The sequence below is a fragment of the Biomphalaria glabrata genome, chromosome 14 (assembly GCF_947242115.1).
Source record: "Biomphalaria glabrata chromosome 14, xgBioGlab47.1, whole genome shotgun sequence".
Classification (NCBI taxonomy): domain Eukaryota; kingdom Metazoa; phylum Mollusca; class Gastropoda; family Planorbidae; genus Biomphalaria; species Biomphalaria glabrata.
In genome coordinates this window covers 11,711,230-11,738,411 of record NC_074724.1, presented here as the reverse complement: position 1 = coordinate 11,738,411, position 27,182 = coordinate 11,711,230, and the positions used below count along the sequence as shown (strand labels likewise).

General features: G+C 36.5%; 1 protein-coding gene across 3 annotated transcripts; it reads left to right on the top strand.

Moving 5' to 3' along the window:
* Nucleotides 1–433: 433 nt before the first annotated feature.
* LOC106055061 (uncharacterized) lies at nt 434–27,169 on the top strand. Of its 3 annotated transcripts, none has more exons than XM_056010176.1 (12): nt 435–628; nt 2,630–2,923; nt 5,102–5,422; nt 6,621–6,890; nt 9,920–10,228; nt 13,582–13,902; nt 15,554–15,889; nt 20,328–20,669; nt 21,869–22,219; nt 22,457–22,531; nt 23,058–23,189; nt 24,271–27,169. In XM_056010176.1, the coding sequence occupies exons 1-12, from the start codon at nt 577–579 to the stop codon at nt 24,474–24,476; spliced, it is 3,009 nt and encodes a 1,002-aa protein (XP_055866151.1). In that variant the 5' UTR covers nt 435–576; the 3' UTR covers nt 24,477–27,169. The 3 variants fall into 3 exon arrangements, with proteins under 3 accessions (XP_055866152.1, XP_055866151.1, XP_055866150.1); XM_056010175.1 differs by having other exon boundaries at nt 436–628; nt 22,451–22,531; XM_056010177.1 differs by lacking the exon at nt 15,554–15,889 and having other exon boundaries at nt 434–628; nt 22,451–22,531.
* Nucleotides 27,170–27,182: the final 13 nt, after the last annotated feature.

The window sequence follows — 27,182 nt, the reverse complement described above, 5'->3', positions numbered from 1 at the left end:
CTTGCTCTCTCTCTCTCTCTCGCTCTCTCTCTCTCGCTCTCTCTCTTTCGCTCTCTCTCTCTCTCTCTCTTTCGCGCTCTCTCTCTCTCTCTCTCTCGCTCTCTCTCTCGCTCTCTCGCTCTCGCTCTCTTTCGCTCTCTCTCTCTCTCTCTTTCGCTCTCTCTCTCTCGCTCTCTCTCTCTTTCGCTCTCTCTCTCGCTCTCTCTCTCTCTCGCTCTCTCTCTCTCTCTCGCTCTCTCTCTCTTTCGCTCTCTCTCTCTCTCTCTCTCTTTCGCTCTCTTCATCTCGGTCCTTCTTTTCAATTGTATTTTTCCTCTCCAAGATGTCTCATCCCTGTTGACGCCTAAATGTCATGTTTGAAGATGTTTCAATCAAGTTCGAGTGAAAAACTTTAAGTGGATCAGATTTTTGTTCGCACACATTAAAATGTATAGTTAATTCGACAACAGTGAGTGAATTAATCGTGAATTCTAAGCAAACTACTGTTAGAATATATTGTATACTGTCATGTCATAATAGACATTAATAGACATAGATGACCTAAGAAATCTAGCACTGGACTAATACTTAATTGTTATGTTTTACATAATTCTCTGTGTACTCTATATTGTCAGTGAGACATGTTACGGTAAGGGAATTTATAATAAGTCCTATATGCAATCCCTCTTTTACGGCGCTAATATTTGCTCGCTCTGTATGTCTTGGATGTTTATATATTTGCAATCGACTCTTCAACTCGCCCAATCGTCATCGAATTTTGCGTACAGCTCATGGTTGATGGCAACACATAAATCAATCAAATTTCAGCCAATTATTTAATTAAATAGTGGCAATTAATTATATGTTTTCTGTAGAACATATAGAATATAATTAGTTAATGGGGAGATGAGTCTTGTGTAGAGAATTAGGTCTTCACTAAAGTTTTCAAAGTAAGTGTAGACTATAAAACCTTCTATTTTTACAAAACTAACTATATCTGTTTGTCTGGTACAAATTGTGTACACTTCATCTCTCCTACTCCCATTCTCCGATTGAGTTAAAAATTTACACAATTATTTTTTGTACCTAACTAAACATGAATCAAATAGCTAATCAAATAGTTAATTAATAATAGTAATTAATGATTTTGATTGCAATCGAAAAAAAAAAAAAAACAAATGCAACTTTTTGAGAGATGTGGTTTTATTTGTGGAGTGATTTCCCTTAATATAAACTGTACACGTTTTCTCCCACTTCCCTTTCCTCGGTTCTAAGTAGAAATCGTACATAAATATTCATAGTTGATGAAAATACATTAATCAATTTTAAAAATTGACTAATTAGTTAAACAATTAGACATTCATAAATCCGCGATACAAAAGCCTAATCTTATTGTTACCAAACAATCAATTGCAACTATTGCGCTACGTGTACTGTGATGGCCTTGTTCAGACTGTTTTGAGGTCAACTATAGATGACTGTTGAATTCCAATCAATTACTCCCAAACGTCACTAGTCCCGTTCAATATACATCTTCTATGGTGCGTCTCTAACTAACTAATAATATAAACTAGGTGCCGAACAGTACATTAAGAGATGTAAAACAAATCTCCAATGTTTTACGAACAAATATTTAATTATAATGGATTGTCGTCAATCATTTAGAAGTTCAGTGTTTCAGATGGCTACGCAGTCCCAGCTATGACCTCAATATATAGTCAGACTGAATGCAGTCAAGGCCATTATCTACCAGGGGGTCGGCTACTCTTTTCACAGTCCTTACCGATCTTCGTTGGTAGCTTTGCATCAGCTCTCTAATGCGTGTCCCACGGCTTTTGTGAAAGTTTTCCCTCTACGTTAAAAGCCATAGCTCTATTCTTGAAGTAAGATCATGTTGAGCTGTAGCTCCAGCCAGCTAGCCCATTTAGAACTTATATGACAAATTGACAATAAAGAAATTCTGACTAAAGCTTAAATAAAATACTTTTTTTTCCGAAACAAATTTAATGTGATACATACACAGGACATATATAAAAGGACGATATACGAAATCTTTAGCAAAAACTGTAAGTCGGTTCCTCTATACTCTATACGGATCGAAGACATGGAGAATAATGAAAACAAATACGGAAAAAAAATCTGGATCCAGATCTACAAACACTGGTAGTTAAACGGGCAAAGTTAAGTCGAGTCAAAACTGCTATAAAGAAATATCTTCTGGTCTCTCAGTCTCTGACTTTTAATTTTCATCAATCCTTCTGCCCTTTGCATTAACCCTTTTGTCTCAATTGAACATGAAGGTTTCATCAGAAATCCTCAGCCAATGCAAACACGCAAACAGACTCTATGACATTTATGCCAGCGATTGAAAGTTCTCGCCAGAGCCGGTCTTTTAGCGTATTTGGGGAAACCTATATTAGATATAATGGTCAATCGAATAGTTATAGTCCCTTATATAATTAGTTCGCATACAGTTCATTTTGCTTCATCACACATATCGACAAAGTGTATAATTAATTAAAGTTCCTTATGTAATAATTAAAAGTTTACTTCTGTATAGCTCTTATTCATATTAACATAATGTATGTCTCATTGTGTTTCCAAACATATAGACTAGAAGTAAAGTTCATATACTAAATACATGTCTTAGGCAACGAGGATGTTATAGACATCCCAGAGATCACTACAGAACCAACAGCAATGATTTCGCGGGTGTCGGGTCTCAAAATTACGCTACACTGCAAGTGGCCAGTGACCCAAAGAAGTGTTACACATCAGCTGGTCTACGCCTATGAAAATGTTACGCTGAACAGTTCAACTGGAAACGAGCTGACCTACACATTGAAATCTTCCTGCAGGAGTTCTGGTCGCTATGTCTGTCGAAGCGTTGGATTGTCCGTGGAAGCAACAGAAGATGGCAAACTGGATTTGCTTATCACTGATTGTAAGCTTTTTTTTTAGCTTTCGCCCTGAAAACTGTAAAAGGTGGTCCAGTTATAGTTTTGTTAATGTTTTAAGTGTCTACCTACTTGAATAGATAAATATATCCTTACAATACATTAACATGTCTATCATAACCCCAAGAGATAAAACTTTTAGATATTTTTGCTAATTGAACGAACTTACAAGATACAAATGACTTTTTTTAAGAATACATTCGATTATGTATGAATCATATGTTAATGTCTAGTGAACTTTCCCAGAAAAGAAAACATTACTACTTAACACTTAGAAATCAAGCAAAGTGAGATGGTTATATAACCCATAACTCTGATCACCATGTTGTCAATCTGTGTGTTCATGTTAGAGACCAACTATACAGCAGAACGTATAAAACAAATATTGAGACTTAAATATGGTTAGATACATTTAGAATATAAATTATCTGGTTAAGAATTTTGGAGAACGATTCAGCAAATTATGTGTGTAAAATAATCTTTTTTTAAGGTTCTTCCGAAGCCTTCCCCATGTTTTGATTCAGAGCTTTCCTTCTCCTGGGTTGGTACTAGCCAAGACTAGCACTCCCTTTTCCTAAGTTTACTGGTTTGCAGGGCCGGTCTTAGGCCACTGCAACCTATGCGGTCGCAGTGGGCCCCGCGCTTTCATAGGCCCCGCGCTAATTCAGGGTGTAATTATTAAATTTCAAAATATATACGAAAAACTCCTGGAAATCTCCTGAATTTATTAAAATCTCCTGAAAACTCTTTAAAATTTCCAGAAAATAGACAAAATTGTCATTTGTGGGTGTCATTCATTGCGGAAAACGCCAATCCTACGCGTGATAAAAGGACAAGAGGCATTGTCAGCTTTACTGTAATAATCGGGCGAATTTATAACTTAATAAGAAGTTACAATAATTTATTTACTTTTATGGTCACTAGCATATAAATATGCCATTGGTTACAAGGTTCGTAAAGTACAGATCGCAATTTTTAACTTAGTAAAGTCGAATTTGTTTTTCTTATACAAAATCTTAATTTTCACTTATTATCCTTATTCCCACACAGACTAGGCCCCGCGCAATCAGTTTCGCATAGGGCCCAGCAATTGCTAGGTCCGGCCCTGCTGGTTTGACGCCAGATGCAAGCCTTTTCCCCTTCTCTTGTTAGTGATAACAGTTTTGCCGGGCTCAATAATATTGTTACGAATGAACAGTGACAGGTAGAGGTCACTATGTGTGACCCCGGCGAGATGACACAGCACCGAGTGTTATCTGGAATCTATGCATGTAAACAAAGACAGGATGGGACGTGCCTCACGTGTTGTTCCAGAGGACGAACAGATTTACGAAGGGGGGCATTGTGACAAATGAACAGTGACAGTTAGAGGTCACTACGTGTGACCTCGGCGAGATGACACTGCAGCAGGAATCTGGAATCGACATGTATAAACAACAACAGGATGTGATGTTTCCTCCCATGTTGTTGTTCCAGAGGATACTAGCAGTGTTTTTGCAACAATAGACAAGCGATTAGGGACTCTTTATAAACCAGAGAGTTCATGTGAAAAGAGTCAGTACAGTCGTCTACTCTACTGTGCGAGAAAGTAGAAGAGAGTGGACTTGAGCCGTTACAGTCGATACAGTCATGTAAGACGTATACGCTACATGTTACAGTGACGAATTGTTATAGTTATAATTCAATAAAGTTATATAAAGCTGAAAGTTGAGTCGTCAAGTTCTCTGCAGTGTTTCTTTTTTTTGTGTGCCTAGTACATTTAGCCAGAAAATCAGAAATACGTAACAATATCTAAACCGCACGTGAAGGCCAGGAGTTTGACTAGTTGTCAGGGGCTATGTGAAAGGAAAACACATGCCATTGGAAGCATTTTATATCTAATGGGTCGCTTGAAACTATTACTATTTCCGTCTATAAAAACCTTGCGTAATATCTTCTTATCTTATATGATACAGACTTTACTTCAAAAAAAAAAATGATTACGTCCTACGCGTCATGCATTTAGTCATAGTTATAAATAATTTTGTATAAAGTTTGACAAGTTCAAAGTTATTTAAAATGTTATGCTAATGTTGATTATAATTTTCAGTTATGTTAATAATTTTTTTTTATATATTTTATTAAGAATTTTCAAAACAGGTTCTTTTAATCTGTTTGTCTATCAGGTAATCCAAGAATGTGTTCAGGCAGTGAGTGCAACAAAATTGTTTCCGCTTCAACGGGCAGTCAGGTGGCTCTGACCTTCTGTGTGATCGCCTCTGAGGCTGATGTCACCGTCCCCCAACTGAGGGCCTTCCGAACTCTCGGCGTAAGACAATCTTCACTCCAGGATAAAATAAATTTCACTTTCACGCCTCTTTCTGGAATCAGTTATGAGCTGACTGTGAATGTATGGAACGTTACGGTGGAAGATTATGGAGAAGTGAATTTGGAAATCACACGCTCACAAAGAAGCCTTCGATTTAAATTCCAATTACTACCAACAGGTACATCCTTAATCTTATCTTTAAAATGTTAGATAGTAAGAATACGTTGTTGTTATTTCCTTCATACACTTATCCTTGTGCTTTCTTAACTTTAGATATTTAATATAATTTACATTAAAGATACAAATGACTAATTAACTGATTCTCCATTGTCAAGAATTGAGATTCAATCGACCGACTAGACCCTTAGAATATGTACTAGAGTGAGTTTCGTTACTCATAAGCTCCTTTTTTAAATTTCTTTGAAGGTTCATTTTTTGGGTAAAAAAATTTCAATAAAATCTCTTCTTACAATATCTCTATTTAAGTCAGAACTTTATGGAATCTGGAACCAGGAACCTGGAACCGGGAACCTGGAACGCTGATCTCAAAAACGGTTCTAAGGATTTTGATATCAATTTATTAGTTGATATATAACGCTAATAAAAGAATTACAAGCTCGTGGCCACACGACAAAAAACTCTAGTTTGGCGTTATAATTTTTTTAAAGTATAAAAGAAATATTTTTTAATTTGGCTACAAATTGGAGTAAAAAAAAACATGGCGCAGTCAGTCGTAGCGTATCTGTGTTGTTAATTAAATTTAAAGCTGCTTTAAGTTTATTGATAGATTATCTAAGCTTTGCTTTTATTTTTACTTCAATCTTATATGGGCTACGTGTAGATTCTAGATCTAGAAGTAGATCTACATGTAGACCTAGACTAGATCTTATATATGGCTCAGTATGTCTCGGCAGACAATGAATGGCTTTGGATTCGTCTTGAGACTGGACAGAATCTGGTGTGACTGATCAAGCCGATTCTGGAGCGGCAGAGTTTGTCACAGTTCGTGCATGTATATGACTAGATATTAAAGAGTTATAAATCAGATATGTGTAAAGAAAGTACCTAGCCTAATTGATAGAATCTTTCCTACAAGAAGTTGACGGTTTCAAAATCAGTTCTTAACTAGATTTTTAAAAATAGTAATAAAAAAATAATTGTTCTTCATGGGTAGAAAATAACACGAGAATTAGGTAAAAATATCAAATTCATTCACCAAGATAAAACTCTATAAACAGGCTTTGAAATTACATATGTTTCAGTTTATAGTGATATAAAATTATAATGTTTTTATTAATTTAGAAAATGTCATAGAACTTACAGCAAGAGTAAAGAACCTTAAAATAATTTTGTAATAATTTTATGCCTACTCACAGGTGCTCTATCCCAGTACTTTAACTACACTAAAAAAGATCAGTTATTGTCGTGTAAGTCATCATGGTACCCTTGTGTGGTGGTCATCAGCAAAGGACACAGCGGTCAGATCTTAAACTCAGTCAACAACACAATCATTAAGAATGAGATGGTCGTCCTCAATGCAACTCTGCCACTAGCCACATGTGGCGATATGGGAGTATATAAATGTGTTATAACTGACTTTAGAGGCGTCAATATGGTGAAAGAAATATTTGTAGATCCTGATGAATGTAAGCGAAAACAAAATAGATTTTTCTGTGTTTATTTGATAAACATTAACTAGGTTCTAATTAGAAACTATTATTGTTTTTTTAATAGACGGATTTGTACAGTAATTTCCCCTTTCAAACCTTGCCATTTAAAGTGCAGATGATGTTTCTTTGACCTACGGTTAACGAGCAGCGTGTCACGCTGCCAGAAGAACGACCTTTACTTTCCCCAACTAAAGTAAGGTACCCTTTAGAGCTGAGTGGACTCAGGAGCGCCCTAAAAATCCCAAAATTCAAAATCCCAATCTTTGCCGAGATTCGAACCCATGACACTAGATTCGAATACCAAGCGCTTAAAAGATCAGACTTGTGTACAGCAAAGTCATTATAAACTAATCATACACAAAAATGTTTAATTTTTAGTCCCTTTGCAACGTGTTATCTGTCCCTTTGCAACGTGTTATCTGTCCCTTTGCAACGTGTTATCTGTCCCTTTGTAACGTGTTATCTGTCCCTTTGCAACGTGTTATCTGTCCCTTTGCAACGTGTTATCTGTCCCTTTGCAACGTGTTATCTGTCCCTTTGTAACGTGTTATCTGTCCCTTGCAATGTGTTATCTGTCCCTTTGCAACGTGTTATCTGTCCCTTTGTAACGTGTTATCTGTCCCTTTGCAACGTGTTATCTGTCCCTTTGCAACGTGTTATCTGTCCCTTTGCAACGTGTTATCTGTCCCTTTGTAACGTGTTATCTGTCCCTTTGCAACATGTTATTTCTGTCCCTTTGCAACGTGTTATCTGTCCCTTTGCAACGTGTTATCTGTCCCTTTGCAACGTGTTATCTGTCCCTTTGTAACGTGTTATCTGTCCCTTTGCAACGTGTTATCTGTCCCTTTGCAACGTGTTATCTGTCCCTTTGCAACGTGTTATCTGTCCCTTTGCAACGTGTTATCTGTCCCTTTGTAACGTGTTATCTGTCCCTTTGCGTGTTATCTGTCCCTTTGTAACGTGTTATCTGTCCCTTTGTAACGTGTTATCTGTCCCTTTGCGTGTTATCTGTCCCTTTGTAACGTGTTATCTGTCCCTTTGTAACGTGTTATCTGTCCCTTTGTAACGTGTTATCTGTCCCTTTGCAACGTGTTATCTGTCCCTTTTCAACAAGTTATCTGTCCCTTTGTAACATGTTATCTGTCCCTTTGCAACATGTTATCTGTACCTTTGTAACGCGTTATCTGTCCCTTTGCAACATGTTATCTGTCCCTTTGTAACGCGTTATCTGTCCCTTTGCAACATGTTATCTGTCCCTTTGCAACGTGTTATCTGTACCTTTGTAACGCGTTATCTGTCCCTTTGCAACATGTTATCTGTACCTTTGTAACGCGTTATCTGTCCCTTTGCAACATGTTATCTGTCCCTTTGCAACATGTTATCTGTACCTTTGCAACATGTTATCTGTCCCTTTGCAACATGTTATCTGTACCTTTGCAACATGTTATCTGTCCCTTTGCAACATGTTATCTGTCCCTTTGCAACATGTTATCTGTCCCTTTGCAACATGTTATCTCTTATGTAAACTATAGTCTTACTACGTAAGATACCGTTAACTTCTTATCAGATCCTGTCAACTACAACGGAAAGTTTCCTACGGTTGAACGTGTTAAGTACTTGATCTAATAATATGGGGAGAAAAGTACATGTGACGTCATGCACTCGAAAATTCATATGTACTTGGCAATGAGCTGGTTAAAGGCACGTTGCCCTGCCTCATCGTGGCGCCCGCGTGGAAACGGCCATAAGAGGAATTGGCTAGGCAAAATGGGTAGCAAAACATGACTCCCGTGGGGATGCCCACGGGTAGACGAGAGTCAACCCATAGCACGGGCGGGGTTGTAAAAAAGTCCCCACGAACACGTCCCACATCCATGCGCTGTTCCTCAAAGGGACCGTTACATCAATGGCGGTTCCCACACAGCTAGCTTGGTACAACGAAGGAAAATGACGGTGGCTCCCGGTGCCCTCGGCCTTCGGCCATGTGCAGCCAAGCATGCGTCGGGGTCAAAGGCATTGGAAACAGCAATGTTTTACATAGGCATTGACTCGGGTCCCTCTCAAACAGAACTGTGTTCCCACAGGTTTGTTTTTTTTTACTGTTCGGCTGGACGACCAAACAGGTTTTTTTTCAAACTTAGAGCTCGAAGAGCCTTCGGCTCAGCTCTTAGACATCAACAAGGTTAAAGGCAATGAAAAGGGACGCAATCTATTATTATAAGCGTCGGTTCATTTAGTTGGCAGATACAGTCAGCTCTTGTAAATTATATTAATACTTCGGCTTTATGTGATTTCAATATCGTAATTCTGGCTGATATGTTTTACTCTGATTTATTGATTACAGTGTTCGGCCTTTTTATTCTTTGTTTGTTCTCGGGGCCAGATTTAGGCTTGATAAGGCCCTAAGCAAATGAAATATGATATCCTGTTTAATCAACACAAGGCAATTTTTTTTCTTTTTCTTCAAAATGATAGAAAATATCCCAAACAAGTGCCAAGTGGGAGCCCTGAGCATTGTTCTGTTTTGTCTATATGTAAATCCGGTACTGTTTGTCCTGTACTTTGTTTATGTTGTTTTATGTGAGAACCAGAGGTCCGCACGAAAAAAATTACTTCTTCAGAATATATTATTATCTTTACCTTTACCTATGTCTTGGTCTGTTGGACCGTTGGGGCACCATGCAAGATTTGTCGACCATTTTTCTCCATTTTTTTCTGTCTTTTGCTTTAGTCAGATTTTCTTTCCATGGCAGGCCTGTCTATTCTTTTATGTTGTCTTCCCATCGCTTTCTCTATCTGCCTCTTCTTCTTTTTCCTGGTACTGTTCCCTGAAGGAGGGTCTTTTCGATCCTTTTTTACATTTAACAGGTCATCATGGGGTCCAATCGCTGCAGTAACTCTTGTCTCTATAATCTCTTGGTTTCTGATGGAGTCTTTAAATGAATATTTCCTCATTTTAATCAAAACCTCAATTTGACAAATTTAATTTCCCTTTCTCCCAACAGGTTCACCTCGACTGTGTGAACACCAGGAAGACTATCAAAACATCACGTTAAAACTGAGCAGCTCTGCGGGTCTCAAAGTCTGCATCATGGGTCGGTTTGATTCAAGGCAACAAAACGTTACAGTCTCTGTATTTCGCAATACAATCCCATTTTCCAGATTTACCACAGATCTGGTGAGAACCAACGAATTCTATCACTACGTGAAGATCCAGATTTCCGACATACAGGCAGCTGACAGTGGCCAATACAATGTGGATGTAATAGCCAATACATTCAATATCTCCACAATCTTCAACATCTTCGTTGAAAGTAAGACAAGAAAGATTACAGTTGTTGTTTTTAAATGACTTATCGTAACTATTTATAATTAGTAAGTAAATGAGCATATCATGTCCTCACTCGGTCACTCACTGGTCCTTTGACTTAAGTTGTGGGGAGGATGTAGTGGTACAGGAACCAGGGCACTTTACTTTAGTCCATCAAGTTATCTGAGCAGCTTTTATTTCCCTAACCGTTTTAAGTTTGTTTCAGGGAACTATAATTCATTGAAGTATGTCTCTGTGTTTTCAAACCATTCTAGTTTCCGACACTTCACAGTATTGATGAGTTCACATTTAATGAAGTGTTTCATTTGTTTTCAAGTTAAATGGGTTGTTCCCTATGTGTTCATGTTAAATGAGGTGTTTGTCAGGTGGGTTGCTTAGGTAGGGTATGATATTACGGTCACGTATCCCCACCATGAACAGTATAAAGCAAGAAGCAAAAGGTAATAACATACAGAACTACGAGCACCAAATAAATGTTAGTCAACTAGACAGTTAGTAAATAAATGGCAATAGTTCAACACGAACACTATTAATTGTTAAGTGTTAAGTGAATTGTTAAGTGAACTTACATTAGTTAACAACCCAAGCAGAAATTTAGCAATTTAATGAACAGATAAAATATTATGATAAAAATGATAAAGTCTTAATGGTATTTACAAAAAGCAAGTACACATAATCAAATTATTTACAACTAGTCGACCGGCGGCGTAGCATACGCCGCTATTTTGCATAGCCGGTCTTAGGCCACTGCAGCCTATGCGACCACAGTGGGCCCCCACTTTCAAAGGATCCGCACTTTCATAGGACCTGCGCTAATTCAAGGTGTATAAATTATTAAATTAAACAGTTTTTTAACTTAAAACAGATTTCCCGCGCCCTCATGTCGATTTACCAGGAGTTCCTGGAAATCTCCCGAGATTGCAAAATATTCGCAAAAGTCCTTAAAATATACGGAAATACATAGAAAAAAATTGACATTTTGGGTCTCATTCAATATGGAAAACGTCAATCCTACACGCTATTAATAAAAACGACATTGTGCATTAGCCGCAATTGTGTAATCAGGTGAAAGAAGCTTCTCGCGCCTCAAACTAATGAAGAATTACTTGACGTCAACAATTCTCAAAGATAGATTAAAACATTTGGTAATTCTTGCTATTGAGCGGGATCTATGTGGGAAACAGAATTATTATGATATACTGTATGACTTTGCTACACGCAAGGCTCGTAAAGTAATTCTGTACGTAGTAAAGAATGAATAAAATGCATAGACGAATTTATTTTCTAATACAAACTCTTAAATTTGATTTATTGTCCGCTTCCCTACCCAAACTTGGCCCCGGGAAATCCGTTTCGAATAGGGCCCCACGATGCTTAAGTTTAAGTCCGGCCCTGCTATTTAGTGTTTGTAAAATGTTTTACATGTTTCGGATGTTCCTTCAGAGTTGACGATAGTTTACTTCCTAGTCCAAACCTCCCGCATGGGATGGGAGCGGGCAGGGTTTGATAGTCCAGCGCGCAGCCATCCGTAGCGAGATGTGAAAACGTGTTCCCCCCCCCTCTTGTTATTTTTTTCGTGGGGTAACTATCCGCGGAAATAAAAGAGTGATCTTTCCTTTACTTTTTGTTTGACCTGTTTAGGAAAGAAGAGAATTATATATATAGATAGAAGATAGCTATAGCACACCTCAAAATGCAGTACCACAGTCAATCAGGACTCGCAACGCCCTACAGACCAATAACTTCCTACACCTCAACAACGATAGTTACGATCGGCTCCAAGGACAGAAAGGCGACAATCTTTCCCATAGCCCAAGCTTAACACCATGAAACGAAAAGAAAACCTAAATCTAGCGACGCCGCTACAACAAAGAACTTAGCAATAGCGACAACAGTACCGAAAGATCATCTTCCTTAACGTACCGTTACAACGGGTAAACAGAAAACTAGCTAACCAGCCAACAACAGAAGCTCTCTCTCTCTCTCTCTCTCTCTCTCTCTATCGGGAACTAAGGATGACGTAAACACACACACATACACAATGTTCTAGACAACAAAACGGGCCTAAAAGAAACTACTTCCTATACGATAAAACACAGATATTAAATACAAAGAAAACTTCACGCGCGCACGACAGTGTTCCTTATGTGTTCATGTTACATGAGGTGTCCCCTATGTGTTCACGTTAAATGGGGTGTTTGCTTTGCGTTCATGTTATTTGAGGTGTTCCCTGTGTGTTCACGTTAAATTAGTCGTTCCCTATGTGTTCACGTTAAATGGGGTGTTTCCTTTGCGTTCATGTTATTTGAGGTGTTCCTGTGTGTTCATGTTAAATGAGGTGTTCCCTATGTGTTCAAGTTAAATGAGGTGTTCCCTGTGTGTTCATGTTAAATGAGGTGTTCCCTATGTGTTCAAGTTAAATGAGGTGTTCCCTATGTGTTCAAGTTAAATGAGGTGTTCCCTATGTGTTCAAGTTAAATGAGGTGTTCCCTGTGTGTTCAAGTTAAATGAGGTGTTCCCTGTGTGTTCAAGTTAAATGAGGTGTTCCCTATGTGTTTAACTTAAATGAGGTGTTCCCTATGTGTTCAAGTTAAATGAGGTGTTCCCTATGTGTTCAAGTTAAATGAGGTGTTCCCTACGTGTTCAAGTTAAATGAGGTGTTCCCTATGTGTTCAAGTTAAATGAGGTGTTCCCTATGTGTTCAAGTTAAATGAAGTGTTCCCTATGTGTTCAAGTTAAAGGAGGTGTTCCCTATAAGTTCAAGTTAAATGAGGTGTCCCCTATGTGTTCACGTTAAATGGGGTGTTTCCTTTGCGTTCCTGTTATTTGAGGTGTTCCCTGTGTGTTCACGTTAAATTAGTCGTTCCCTATGTGTTCACGTTAAATGGGGTGTTTCCTTTGCGTTCATATTATTTGAGGTGTTCCTGTGTGTTCATGTTAAATTAGGTGTTCCCTATGTGTTCAAGTTAAATGAGGTGTTCCCTATGTGTTCAAGTTAAATGAGGTGTTCCCTGTGTGTTCATGTTAAATGAGGTGTTCCCTATGTGTTCAAGTTAAATGAGGTGTTCCCTGTGTGTTCAAGTTAAATGAGGTGTTCCCTGTGTGTTCAAGTTAAGTGAGGTGTTCCCTGTGTGTTCAAGTTAAATGAGGTGTTCCCTGTGTGTTCAAGTTAAGTGATATATTTCGACTTTTATATATTTTAATGTAAACTTCTTAAAGCAGATTGAAAACGCTACGGTAAGACAAATTATCGAATTTTCGAGTTATTATATTTTAACTAAATTATTTTTACTTTAATATGTTTCATTATTCTATATTATTCATTGTTTTCACCAGGACCTCCAGTTCTCTGTAATAACACACACAACGACATTACTATAAATGTCAAACATGGACAATATGTTAACGTCTCTTTTTGTGTGCATACATCTGATTCCGTTGCTGAGGTCAGGCTGAACAGAAAGCAAATGACTATCTCAGAAACACCACAGCTGAATTCAACTGGACATGTATACTTAAATCGCACCTGCCCAGATACGTTGGAATTACAAATACAGCTGCCAAGAGTCAGATCACAGATGACATGGTCATACATTGTTAATATCATCACCAAGCTGGGTTATACATTTTTTTATAGATTTCATCTAAATATTACAGGTAACGTTTTAGTTTATTTTGTGATAGTTTGTGTGTGTTTGTGATTGTTTGTGTGTGTTTGATTCTTGTTAGAGAAGCAAAGCATTTTTTTTTATTAGAATAATAATCTCCCTTTCCTTTTAACGCAAGTGGATATCTAGTGTCAGCTGATAAAAGTGATGCTCATCTTATAGCCCGAGGGCCCTATCCGGAACGTGAAGTTGTTTCTGCCTGTCAAAGAATACACAGTGCTTATTGAAGCCATTAATGTTTGGTTCCGTTTGACTCGAAGTTTTCTTGAGGCGATGCAGTTTATGTCGAAAAAAAAAAGCTTCGGCATCATTGTTTTATTCTAATTAAACAGTAGATCTTTTTATCATAGATTCGATGTTAAAAAGTGAAGAATCATTCAGTTTGAAGAATATGACCACAGGAAAGTGTAGTAAATCGGAAGGCTCTAAAAATCTAATCAGGAGTTAAGCCCTCACCGATATAGAGGAATGTAGCTGGCAGCACATGGCCTCTGAAAGAGACAGTTGGAGAGTAGTTATTTTAACTCTTTGTCTCCTAACTGACGATACCAACGTTGATTCCACCAGAATGTGGTAAATAATTACGGAGAGAAAGAGTTAAAGAACACGTGATACACATTTGAGGCCTAACGAAAAACTCTTGCCCAAGACAGATGCAAGAGACGAAAAGAAAGACTTTCTCTGCATTAGGTGTGACCTGAGATGAGCTCCTATTGAAAAATCAGAGCAGGAAGGACTAGTCCTCCCGTAGTGCTCTGGCAAGAAACTTAGCCGTTCGGCGTAGTGCCTCGTAGCTACCATACAATTCGAGTGACTGCTCAGACAGGTCCCGCTTAGCTCGCGGAGCTGGGGACACTCGTACAAGACGTGACAGATTATGCAGGTCGCAGCTGGAATTGTGTAGCCATGTGAAACATTGTACTCTTCCTTAACCTTCAGAATCAACATATACGATGTGATTGCAAGTAAACACTAAGTTCATTACTGTTTTGTTAAAAACGTGTAAATTATTCACAATGTCCATATATAGGTTTTCTTTACGAAAAAACAACTAAAAAATGTTAAATATCCCTAGTATCAGAAGTATAATCAAGTCCTAATCGGATTTAATGCAAAGTTGACTTGTAGATTTTTAGACGTATCTATTATGAAGATTTTATTAGTTCAGTGAAGAAAATCAATTATTCAAAAATGAAGATCTCTGGAAAGCGGTGACTGGAAATTTAGGCACTGGAAATTTAGGCACCGGTATTTTGGCACTGGATATTTAGGTACCCGGAAATTTGGATACCCCAAAATTTAGGCACTCAAAATTTTACACGCCGGTAAATTGGGCACTTTTTGACAAGGAGGAAAATTACACATCGAAAATGTTTAATTATCTTTAAAATTAAGGTGGCTATTAAAGAGTGCCTAATGTTCTGGGGCCAATTTTTCCGACTGTCAAAAAAGTGCCCAATTTACAGGTTCCAAAATTTTCAGGTGCCTAACTTTCAAAATTTGCCTAAATGTCTGGCACCTAAATTACCGTTACCCAGATTTCCTAGATGTCTTGAAAGCCTAAATTGTAAATGAGAAATGTTGCCTAGCTTGTAATTATATTAGCTATTAAGTTATTTTTGTTTTAAATGTTCGTTTAGGAAACTTGACGTTATGTGAAGGTGAAGCAATATCAAAAACTGTCAAAGTGAAGCTGGGCTCAACAGCAGTCGTTCATTTCTGTGTGACTACAGACCTGGACCTGGGCAGTCACATCGGCATCAACAATCAGACTTATGCAATCAACCGTTTTAACGGAGCTAGAGATAAGATAGGCGTTACGTCACACCGGAAAGACAATTCTGACACCACTGACCACTACCTGCAGATGTACATCCAGAACGTTACGGAAGATGACATCGTGCAGTATGTCATCCGCATCAAGCCGACAGTGTCCATCGATCTAACAGTTATCGTAGATCTGCGGGAATCAGACGGTAGGTAAACCTATATCTATGTCTCTAGCAACTTCACTACATGTTGAGTCGTGCCCGAATTTATGATGTTAAATATATATATATAATCTCAAAACCCTCTGGTAGGGGGTTTTAAACTCAAAAACCCCTGGTACATGTTGAGTCGTGCCCGAATTTATGATGTTAAATATATCTATATTATAAAGTAGAATGTGAGGGGTATGTATGTATGTATGTATGTATGTATGTATGTTACTTATAGACATCAAAACCGCTTGACCAATCTTGATAAAACTAGGCAGGAATGTTCCTTGGGTACCAACTTAGACCTTAGTGAATGTATTGTAGCCCTAAAACAAACTTAAGACCCTCAAAAAAAATAAAGTTGTCCGACTCTATTACAGCTTTAGTATTTTATGGATCTAGGCCATGTCTACAATGTTGACATGAGAAAAGATAGAAAGGATTTAGACCTAGATCTAATTTTAAGAAATACACTTTGCGCAGATAGTTTTTTACTTTGACACATGAAAAGACAAAAGAAGATCCATTGATTTCATTATATAATAAAATTAACCTTCAATTTTGTGTTTCAAAAGCATTTTTTACATTAATTAGTTCCTTATATCTGTGATTACAGATTTCCTGACGAACATTCTTTCATTAAACAATTCAGTAATGAATCGCGTACTAAATATTAATTCGTTTAATTGTTTACTTTATAATCCCATCCCTAGATCTAAAACTCTAATTCAACTCTAAGATGATAAAACTTCTCTTCGCACAGATAGTTTTATACTTTAACACATAAACATATTAATTAAAGTCCATTCATTTCATATTTTGATCAAATAAACATTCAAATTTGGTTTTCTAAAGCTACATTCATCTACGAAAGCTGCGAAGCCGAGTTAAAGGCCTAGATCTATATTCATTCATGAATCATGTACTAAAAATTATTTCGTTTTATTGTTACTTTATAATCCCATCCCTAGATCTAAAACTCTAATTCAACACTAAGATGATAAAACTTCTCTTCGCACAGATAGTTTTATACTTTAACACATAAACATATTAATTAAAGTCCATTCACTTCATATTTTGATCAAATAAACATTCAAATTTGGTTTTCTAAAGCTACATTCATTTACGAAAGCTGCGAAGCCGAGTTGAGATAGGCCTAGATCTATATTCATTCATGAATCGCGTACTAAAAATTATTTCGTTTAATTATTCACTTTATAATCCCATTCATTTAGCAAAGCTATCGCTCTTTTTGTTTTTTAATAGGTATGAATGTATCGGCTTCGGGTAATCCCATTTTCGCAAACCTAATTTTATTTTCGTAGCGAAAGAGAAAAAACTTGAAAGGATCATTAGTTAAGTTTAACATACATCTAAATCCAATCCACTAGATTATTCAAAAGCATTTTTTACATAAATTAGTTCCTGATATCTGTGACTACAGATTTCCTGGCGAACATTATTTCATTAGACATTACCAATGGTTACACATTAACACATCTCTCTACTGAGTCTATTCCTAGGCCTAGGTCTAAAACTCTTATTGAACTCTAAGATGATAAAACTTCTTTTCGCAAAGATAGTTTTGTGCTTTAACACATAAATATACTAATTATTGTCCATTCATTTCATATTTTAATCAAATTAACATTCAAATTTGTTTTTCTAAAGCATTTTAATACATTCGTTCGCTGTTCGCTAAAGCTGCGTAGCCGTGTTGAGATAGGCCTATATTCATTCATGAAAAAAGGTCACGCATGCACAGCACAGAATGAACTCTATAAAAGCCAATGTTTAACTCTAGATTAGTGTAGATTTAGATCTATGTCTACCTCAATATATACTTTATACTTTATACACATGAACATACAAAATTTAGTCTATTCATCTCAAATTTTAATCAAATATATGTAGGCCTACAAGCAAATGTTTTAATTTGAAAAAAAAATGGATTTAAGCCTATTAGCTATTTTGATTTGATAGCTTCATTCACACTATTTTTACATTGACACATTCGCTTTACTTATTACATTATTATTTCGTTTAATTGTTTACAAAACACTCTCAGTGACTATATCGACAGTAATGCGCAAATAAAGACCCGCGGGTCGCGGGTAACATATGTCTAGTATATCTATATTATAAAGTAGAATGTGAGGGGTATGTATGTATGTATGTATGTATGTATGTATGTATGTTACTTATAGACATCAAAACCGCTTGACCAATCTTGATAAAACTAGGCAGGATTGTTCCTTGGGTACCAACTCAGACCGTAGTGTATGTATTGTAGCCCTAAAACAAACTTAAGACCCTCAAAAAAAATAAAGTTGTCCGACTCTATTACAGCTATAGTATTTTATGGATCTAGGCCATGTCTACAATGTTGACATGAGAAAAGATAGAAAGGATTTAGACCTAGATCTAATTTTAAGAAATACACTTTGCGCAGATAGTTTTTTACTTTGACACATGAAAATACAAAAGAAGATCCATTGATTTCATTATATAATAAAATTAACCTTCAATTTTGTGTTTCAAAAGCATTTTTTACATTAATTAGTTCCTTATATCTGTGACTACAGATTTCCTGACGAACATTCTTTCATTAGACAATACGTAATGAATCGCGTACTAAAAATTAATTCGTTTAATTGTTTACTTTATAATCCCATCCCTAGATCTAAAACTCTAATTCAACTCTAAGATGATAAAACTTCTCTTCGCACAGATAGTTTTATACTTTAACACATACACATATTAATTAAAGTCCATTCATTTCATATTTTGATCAAATAAACATTCAAATTTGGTTTTCTAAAGCTACATTCGTTTACGAAAGCTGCAAAGCCGAGTTAAAGGCCTAGATCTATATTCATTCATGAATCGCGTACTAAATATAATTTCGTTTAATTGTTCACTTTATAATCCCATTCATTTAACAAAGCTATCGCTCTTTTCGTTTTTAATAGATAAGAATGTATCGACTTCGGGTAAACCCATTTTCTCAAAACTAATTTTATTTTCGTAGCGAAACAGAAATAACGTGAAAGGATCATTAGCTACGTTTAACATACATCTAAATCCAATCCACTAGATTATCCAAAAGCATTTTTTACATAAATTAGTTCCTGATATCTACAGATTTCCTGGCGAACATTCTTTCATTAGACATTACCAAATGATTACACATTAACACATCTCTCTTCTGAGGTCTGAGTCTATTCCTAGGCCTAGGTCTAAAACTCTTACTGAACTCTAAGATGATAAAACTTCTTTTCGCAAATATAGTTTTATGCTTTAACACATAAACATACTAATTATTGTCCATTCATTTGATATTTTAATCAAATTAACATTCAAATTTGTTTTTCTAAAGCATTTTTAATACATTCGTTCGCTGTTCGCTAAAGCTGCGTAGCCGTGTTGAGATAGGCCTATATTCATTCATGAAAAAAAGTTCACGCATGCGCAGCACAGAACTCTAGATTAGTGTAGATTTAGATCTACGTCTACCTTAAGATCTACTTTATACACATGAACATACAAAATTTAGTCTATTCATCTCAAATTTTAATCAAATATATGTAGGCCTACTAGCAAATGTTTTAATTTGAAAAAAAAATGGATTTAATTAAGCCTATTAGCAATTTTGATTTGATAGCTTCATTCACACTATTTTTACATTGACACATTCGCTTTACTTAGTACATTATTATTTCGTTTAATTGTTTACAAAACACTCTCAGTGACTATATCGAAAGTAATGCGCAAATAAAGACCCGCGGGTCGCGGGTAACATATGTCTAGTATATATATATATATATATATATATATATATATATATATATATATATATATATATATTTATATCAAAATATAATAATGAACAATCAAACAAATCATCAGGGTTTATTTGAATTATTTTTTACAAATTGAAGAAGAACATAAATGCTATTTCACATTTAAACGAATCGCCATAAAAACAAACATTTTTTTTAACTCGAACTGATGCAAAGTACAGCTAAAAAAGTTTTGACTACATTTGACTTGAGTAAAAACATCACTAACCTTATAGACACTTCAGGAAAACGGCTAAAAGGTAAAGCAGCAATAATACATAAAACATTGAACCATAATTTACACATTGAAAATAAAACCTAATAAAATACTCAGTAGACACAAAGATAAAGAAAGGAGCATTTCTTAATCCATATGTTGGGATAAATTCATACAAGCGAATGCATGAAGCCAAGAAAACCAATGACTTAACAGAGTTGAAGTCTTTAATTAGCATTCACGACTGAATTAACACATGGATACGCCTACGACATAATTACCTTTTTTTTTTAAATTACATAACGTCTGTGATTTACAAGTAGATAAAAAAAAAAGTTATATCTATAATTGATATTTAGTGTTTGTATCATTGCAGATGCGTACCCAAAAGGTTGCAGTGATAGACAGCCCAGGATGTACACATTAGCTGATATAGGAGAAGCCGTGACTGTGGACGTTTGTGTGGTTACGATGTGGCGCGAAGGAAACGACGTCATTCACCACATCAACATTCTGAATGCTAATAAACAAACCCTCAATGTTAATGTAACAAACTTTACCCGGAAGTTAGACAATAATTCTATTTCTGATACTTTGCACGTCATACAAGCTCACTTTTGGAATATCACCAGCCAGAACTTCGCTCGCTATGGCGTCAGTATTGAGTTTGCGAATAACGTGACTTGGCGAGGTGTGTTTTACATTGTCAATAGAAAAGGTAGGTCAAGTTCAGGAGTACTTTTTTATGTATACTTTATGCGTTATTTGCATTCATGCAAGATTCCTTTTTTTTTTTTCGTGGCCCAACCATGCGGGACATCACGATGAAAAAGTCATGGAAAGATAACTTCTTTATTTCTGCAAGTCGGACTAGAGTTACCTCACGTAACTTTTGCGGTGACAGAAAGCGAAGCGCAGAAAAAAAAATTGGACGGGGTGTATGCTACGCTGCGGGTCGGGTCGTCTAAGATTGTTGCGTCTCTTGCTTGACGACAGACGATCAAGGCATTATTGGTTCAATTTGAATACTACTAAGGTGACATCGTCAAGCTCTTACCAGTTGACCATAAAACAGCTTAACATTGTTTTGTATTTATTTTGTTGTATTTAAATAGTTAGTGTAAGATCAAGCCAACGCATATGCTAAACTTAGGCTTGTTTTAGACACTAACTTACAGTAAAAGCTATGAATAAGTTTTTGGATAAGAAAAAAAAGGCTAAGTACAATAAAAGTTGTGAAGGCTTAGAAGAAATATTGAAAATGACCAATGCACTTTAAACTGTTGGTCTTTCATGCGTATTCCTATGTCATTGGAAACACTTGTCTAGTAACAGTTAATAATTCTCACCTTTCAATTAAAAAACTAATAAATGATTACAATATTTGGTTCTTGGTTCCAATTATCATCTGCCACATTGAGCTAACAAACGGTTATCTGATGTTCATGGAAAACGGGGTGGGGGCGCCAAAAAAGTACCTTGCCCCGAGCGCACGTTTTGCTCACTACGCCTCTGCAAGGAGCCGCTTTTCTATTTTATTATTTGTTCAGATCCCGTAGCGGCTAAGGGTCCCTTCTGCTTATCAAAATGTTAATGTTTTATTAGAATGGATAGAAATGAAATTTAATAAAGTTCTTTTGTCAAAAAACATTTTAAAAGCATACAACTAATAAGGCTTGTCTTCGAGTCCAAAGATCAATGAGAAATGCAGTATTTGTCGTGGCTACGCAGCCCCAGCTTCGACCTACATATTTTGCCACACCTAGCGCAGGCATAACCATTGTCCGCAGTTGGTCGATTTAGATTTTCTTTTCGCCGTTCTACGTCTGTCCTCGGCAGCGGATTTTATTTTCTCAAATGTGTATCCCGCGGCATGTAAATAGACCTACCATATAAATATTTCTTTCTCTATCACAGATTCTGTTAGCTGCCCGCCCACACTATGTTCCAAAGTGTCCAAACTCCAGCAACATTCTCACCAACAAACTTTTTGTCTCTCCGCTTATGGCCAGACTGATGACCGCCTACAGGTCAACTCTAACCTATATATGATTCAAGACGACTCAGGATGCTCGGAATGTCGTCCTGAAAAGGTTGATGGGAATGTAACCTTTGACATCCGGGTGTTTAGCTGGTGGAATCATGTGACGTCAAGGCGTTACGTCATCGTGCTCAAAGACAAGGTTCCGTCAGACAAGTTAACCTTGAAAGTCGAATTTTTGTCAGCAGACGTAGTCTACTCGTTTTCAAAGAATCCTGAAGTTCAAGGTTTGTTTTCAGATGAATAAGACACAGAGTAATGATAGGGGGAAAAAAGATTTGATGAATGAGAGTAATAAATGATTTGGATGTTGTCTTTCGTAGCCACTTCCAGATCTACAGAAAATGTGTGTGTGTGTGTGTGTGTGACTGCAAACGAAAAAAATCGCCCTTACCCATACCACGAAAAACAGTTTTGGCTACGCCCATGATTTCTATATTAATTTCTGTGATATATAGTTTCAGATGAGACCACAACATACATTATGAGTCGATCAACTGATGCGACAAACACGAGTTATACTTTAAGACCAGCGGCAGGTAAAAATAATCTCAAGTACTTTTAATTTGTTTGTCAATGTTAAATGAAAATTACAAACACGTGTAACAATTTTTTTCTTAAACTAATTTTGTCAATAATTGTGGAAATGACATTTATTTCATTAGACACCATCAAAAAGTTCCCTTTCAGACCTTGCGATCTATGGGGTAGCAGAAGATGTTAGGGTCATCTGTTTCTTTGGCCAATGTTTAACGAGCAAAGTGTTATGTGGCCAGTACAACGACCAACCTCCTTAACTTTCCCCAACTAAAGTCAGGTACCCATTAGAGTTGGGCGGACTCAGAAACGCCCTAAAAATCCCGAAATTCAAAATCCCAGTCTTCATCAAGATTCGAACACATAACCCCAAAATTCGGAAGCCAATCGATTAATCGCTCAGCCACCTGACATAATCATACTTATAATATATTATAATTTTATGAAAAAAAAAACTATAGAAATTATTTTTTTTTTATAAAAAATAAATTTATTATCCTTCTTTTCTTTTCTTTTTTTTTTTACTAGTTACAGGTATAGAGACGATTCATGTGTCCAGTTCTGAACCAATACCTCTGCTACTGATTGCTGTGGTCTTCTCAGTATTATCCTTTCTGATGTTTACAGTACTCGTCTGTATCACCGTGGTCAGGGGCAGACGTAAGTTGTTTGGTGTGACTGTCCTTTGTAGCGGTTTTTCTCTTTGAACTTTTTTGTTTGGCTGTGCTGTTTCCGGTCAACAACTAGTCTAGCTATGATATACACAATTCATTCAGGAATACTTTCATTTTGAGAGTTATTAGTAACGTTTTTTTTTTTTTAATTGATATTTTATTCTTCTAGCCAGCTTTTTGCTGCTGAGCTGTCAGCTCTTTTGCAGACTGCCAAGGAAAAAAAAGTGTGCTGTTTTCTTCAGTTGTTCAGCACTGCCGTACAGGGTGTTATTTTTTGTTGGGCTGGAGTGGTAGTAGGGTCTGCCTAATGTGGATTAGGAAGGGGCATTCAAAGAGGATATGGTTTACGGTTTCATAAGGGTGGGTGCAGTGTCTACAAAGGGGGTGCGTGTGTGGGATTAAGAATTTGTATGTCTTAGTAAAAAGAGGGGACGTGTGATTTTTTTGTATTGCTAGAGAACCTACAGCTTTGATTTGGGGTTTCTCGTCCACGAATGAGAACTGGCTGAATTGTGAAGGTGATATTCAGAAGAAAATCTAGAGTATATTCTTAAGTATTGTAATGAAATTGTAGACTTCGTATTTAAATAGTTCCCACCCCAACTCCTAACGTAAAAAGAAAAGGAGTCAATGAAAACAGAAAGATACAAAAGAATGTCAAAAATGGATGAATTATTTCCCCTCTTGTTGAATGTAATGTGTTATAATAATTCTAAATTACGCTTCAAATTTTGTATTAGTTATTATCTGATAAAATATCACGATTTAGATGTAAAGATAAAGGATTATCCTAAAACATTGACACCCAAACTTCTGCCCTCGGGTCATGTTTTACCTTTCACGTGGTGCTATCCAGCCCCTCCAAACTTCTGCTTATGGTACATAATGAGGCCGCAAAGGTTCGGTTCCGTTGGACTCGGTGACTTTTGTTGGTTTATAGGCCCATGACACTTGCATCGAAAATGTAAATGGCCTCCAGACCAAGAAAGGTTGGGCCCCATTGTCTTAAAATATTGAATATTAAACAATATTTAAAATATTTTTTTCTACTTTTTTTGTTCTTCAAGACTCAAGACGTTCTGTCTCTAGAAGAAAAAGTTCCGAAAAGTCCGTGACATCCTTGGGCGAGGTCTCTAGACTTCTGAACACTACCCAGTGCTCTCAGGACACAGGAAGATGTCTCCTCAACTTAGACGAAAGTCAACCACCAAGGAAAACTAGCGCGGACTATAGTATGTTGTCAGGAGAATATATCACTCCGCTCGATTTGTAAATATAAACATTGGGGAAAAGAAATGAAACAGTATTCTATTATATATATAGTCCATTGTCACTGCCTTGTGATCGTAAATATATTGATCATCTGGTGATACACTTAAGGACACATAATGTATGTGCCATTTAAATAAGCTAGATACTAACTGTAGCCAAAATTGTTAATTAATTGCAGGGTGTCATCTATTATCAGTTAAAGCAGTTTGACGAACACTGAATATCGCAACTGCAAAGTTAGTGTTTCTTTTTAGTTTAATTGGATCTGCAATCATTAGTAAATTCTCTTGAAGTTTTTTCATCAACCTTGCTTTGCGCTCCTTGAGATCGGCTTAAGATTGTTGTGTTTTCTTTAACCTGCACGAATAATTTGGAGCCTCTACTATATCTCTGTTTGGTATCTGAGGCATCGGTCTCACTTTATCTTAGCTTATATAATACAGACGTTACTTCAAAAAAGATGATGATTACGTCCTACGCGTCATGCATTCAGTCAGGCATATTAACCAATGACTTAAATTCAGCCAAGTCACTGGTTTTCCTGGCTAGCTCAGGCAACCCATTCCATGCTCTAAAAGCACTAGGGAAGAAGGAGTGTTTGTACAAATGTGTCCTAGCATATGGAACGAGGAGTGTGCCTTTATCTTTGTGTCTTTCTGAGTATTTTATTAAATTTTGTTTTTGTATTTGAAGATTATAGTTCAGTTTCTTATGTATAATTTCTACTTTGTGTTTAAGTCTTTAAGTCACTTTACCTAGCCACACAAAGGCTATATAGAGATTTGGGTTTAAACCAGGGGTTCTCAACCTGTGGGTCGCGACCCCCTTAGTAGTCGATTGACGATTTGCCTAAGACCATCGAAAATATGGATTTTTTTTGTCTATTCTTCTATTGCTGTGTGGATGGGGGTCGCCGGAGAGTGGGGATTGTAAAAAGGGGTCGCTGAGCTTAAAAGGTTGAGAACCGCTGGTAAACAGATATACGACTATTAAATAAAATGCAGTTCGTTTTTTTAACACCATTAACTTTATTCTAGAGCTCCTAAAAGTAGCTCTTTTCCACTTTTCCCGTTCAGCAGCTGTACTTAGATGGATAGCAAGAGAGAGGCTGGCCCATTCTTTTGCTTTGTCCAGCAATCTAGTATATACATGTAGTTATCAGAATTTAATTTGCTTTTGCTTATAAACTGGCTAGTTTCACGTTGCTGTTTTTCAGTAAATCTGTGAATATCGAGCCTTGCCATATAGGTTTGCCACCAACTTTGTGCTAATTTTTCACCGGCTTCATGGCTGAAGAGTTCTTAAAACTTGTCCTGGGACTCAAGAGATGAATTTAAAAAAAAAAAATACTAAACCTTGCTATTTTTGTAAAGAAAAGGGAGAATCTGCTACATCACTGCTGACTAATTTACAACTTATTGCCATTTATTTCGGTCTTTGCTGTTTTTCAGTAAATCTGTGAATATCGAACCTTGCCTTATAGGTTTGCCACCAACTTTGTGCTCATTTTTCACCGGCTTATGTTGGTGTCTTGTTCAATTGTTTGTTTCTTTTTTGCTTGTCAGGTGGCCAAACCAATTTTCTGTTGGCGTTGGTTCTGCTGGGTGTCGCAGACACATTGATTGAACGTGTAAACGTGAACACGGGTTATGTATGACCAGTTTAGTCAGTTGGTGAAATGACTTAGTGAAGTTTAGTTTTCTTGTCAGTTGGAAGTCATATAAAAAACAAGTTAGTCCTTAGTCAATTGATCAGACAAGTTTGTGAAGTCAAGTAGTGGACCAAGTTACAACCATGTTACGACCATATATATATATATATATATATATATATATATATATATATATATATATATATATATATATATATATATATATATATATATATATATATAGTAGGCCTATGTGCCTGCGTGATTGTGAATAAAAATGATCTATGTAAATTATATTCATGTATTATCTTCAAGAATGTTGGATTTATTTTATGTAAATAAACATCTTGCATCACGTTTCTGTAATTGTTAGTCCAGTCTCCAGACTGTTAAGCTGCATACCAATGTAATGGTATTTCTAATATCAACAAAAAGGCATATTCATCTACTGAATGTTACAGTCACAGCCCTTCATATTTGTTACATGTACAGACTTGACTTATTGTGAACTTTTATTCTTTGACTTCCTTGTTTACCTGGATTTAGTGTTTATTCTACAGCTTTTAAGAGCGGGTAACTAGAATATGTTTACAAATGTATATTCTATGAAGATTTTTATTGTACCGGTACTAGGTCTATATGTATTTTTATTAACATATTTTGAGATTTATTGACAAATTTTAAAATAGATTTAGTGGCTATCTTGGAGTGGATAAAGCATGACATTGTGCTGACCAAAAGTTAAAGTAAGTACAACCCTCCCCCCCCCCTCCCTTTTCAGACCTATTGGGCAGATGACGTAAAGGTCTACTGTGTTTAAGGTCAACGGTTAATAAGGATGTCACGTGGTCAACAAAACGACGAACTGTTGTTACTTTCCCCAACTCATGCCTGATACCTAATAGATGTGGGTGGACTATAAAGGTCATCCTAAAACTTCCACAACCCCCTGGATGTCCCTAAAGCTACATTGAAAATCTACAGGTAATACAAGATTAAGACTATATACCTGTTATTCACCTTTTGGTTTGTAATAATAATTTGTAATAATAATTG

What these genes read in the sequence shown, in the direction of transcription:
- LOC106055061 (XM_056010175.1), top strand. Translation starts at nt 577, where the DNA reads ATGTTTTACATAATTCTCTGTGTACTCTATATTGTCAGTGAGACATGT. An exon ending in CTTCAACATCTTCGTTGAAA is followed by an intron (nt 10,229 to 13,581) that starts GTAAGACAAGAA and finishes TGTTTTCACCAG; the next exon opens with GACCTCCAGTTCTCTGTAAT. An exon ending in TACTTTAAGACCAGCGGCAG is followed by an intron (nt 22,532 to 23,057) that starts GTAAAAATAATC and finishes TTTTTTTACTAG; the next exon opens with TTACAGGTATAGAGACGATT.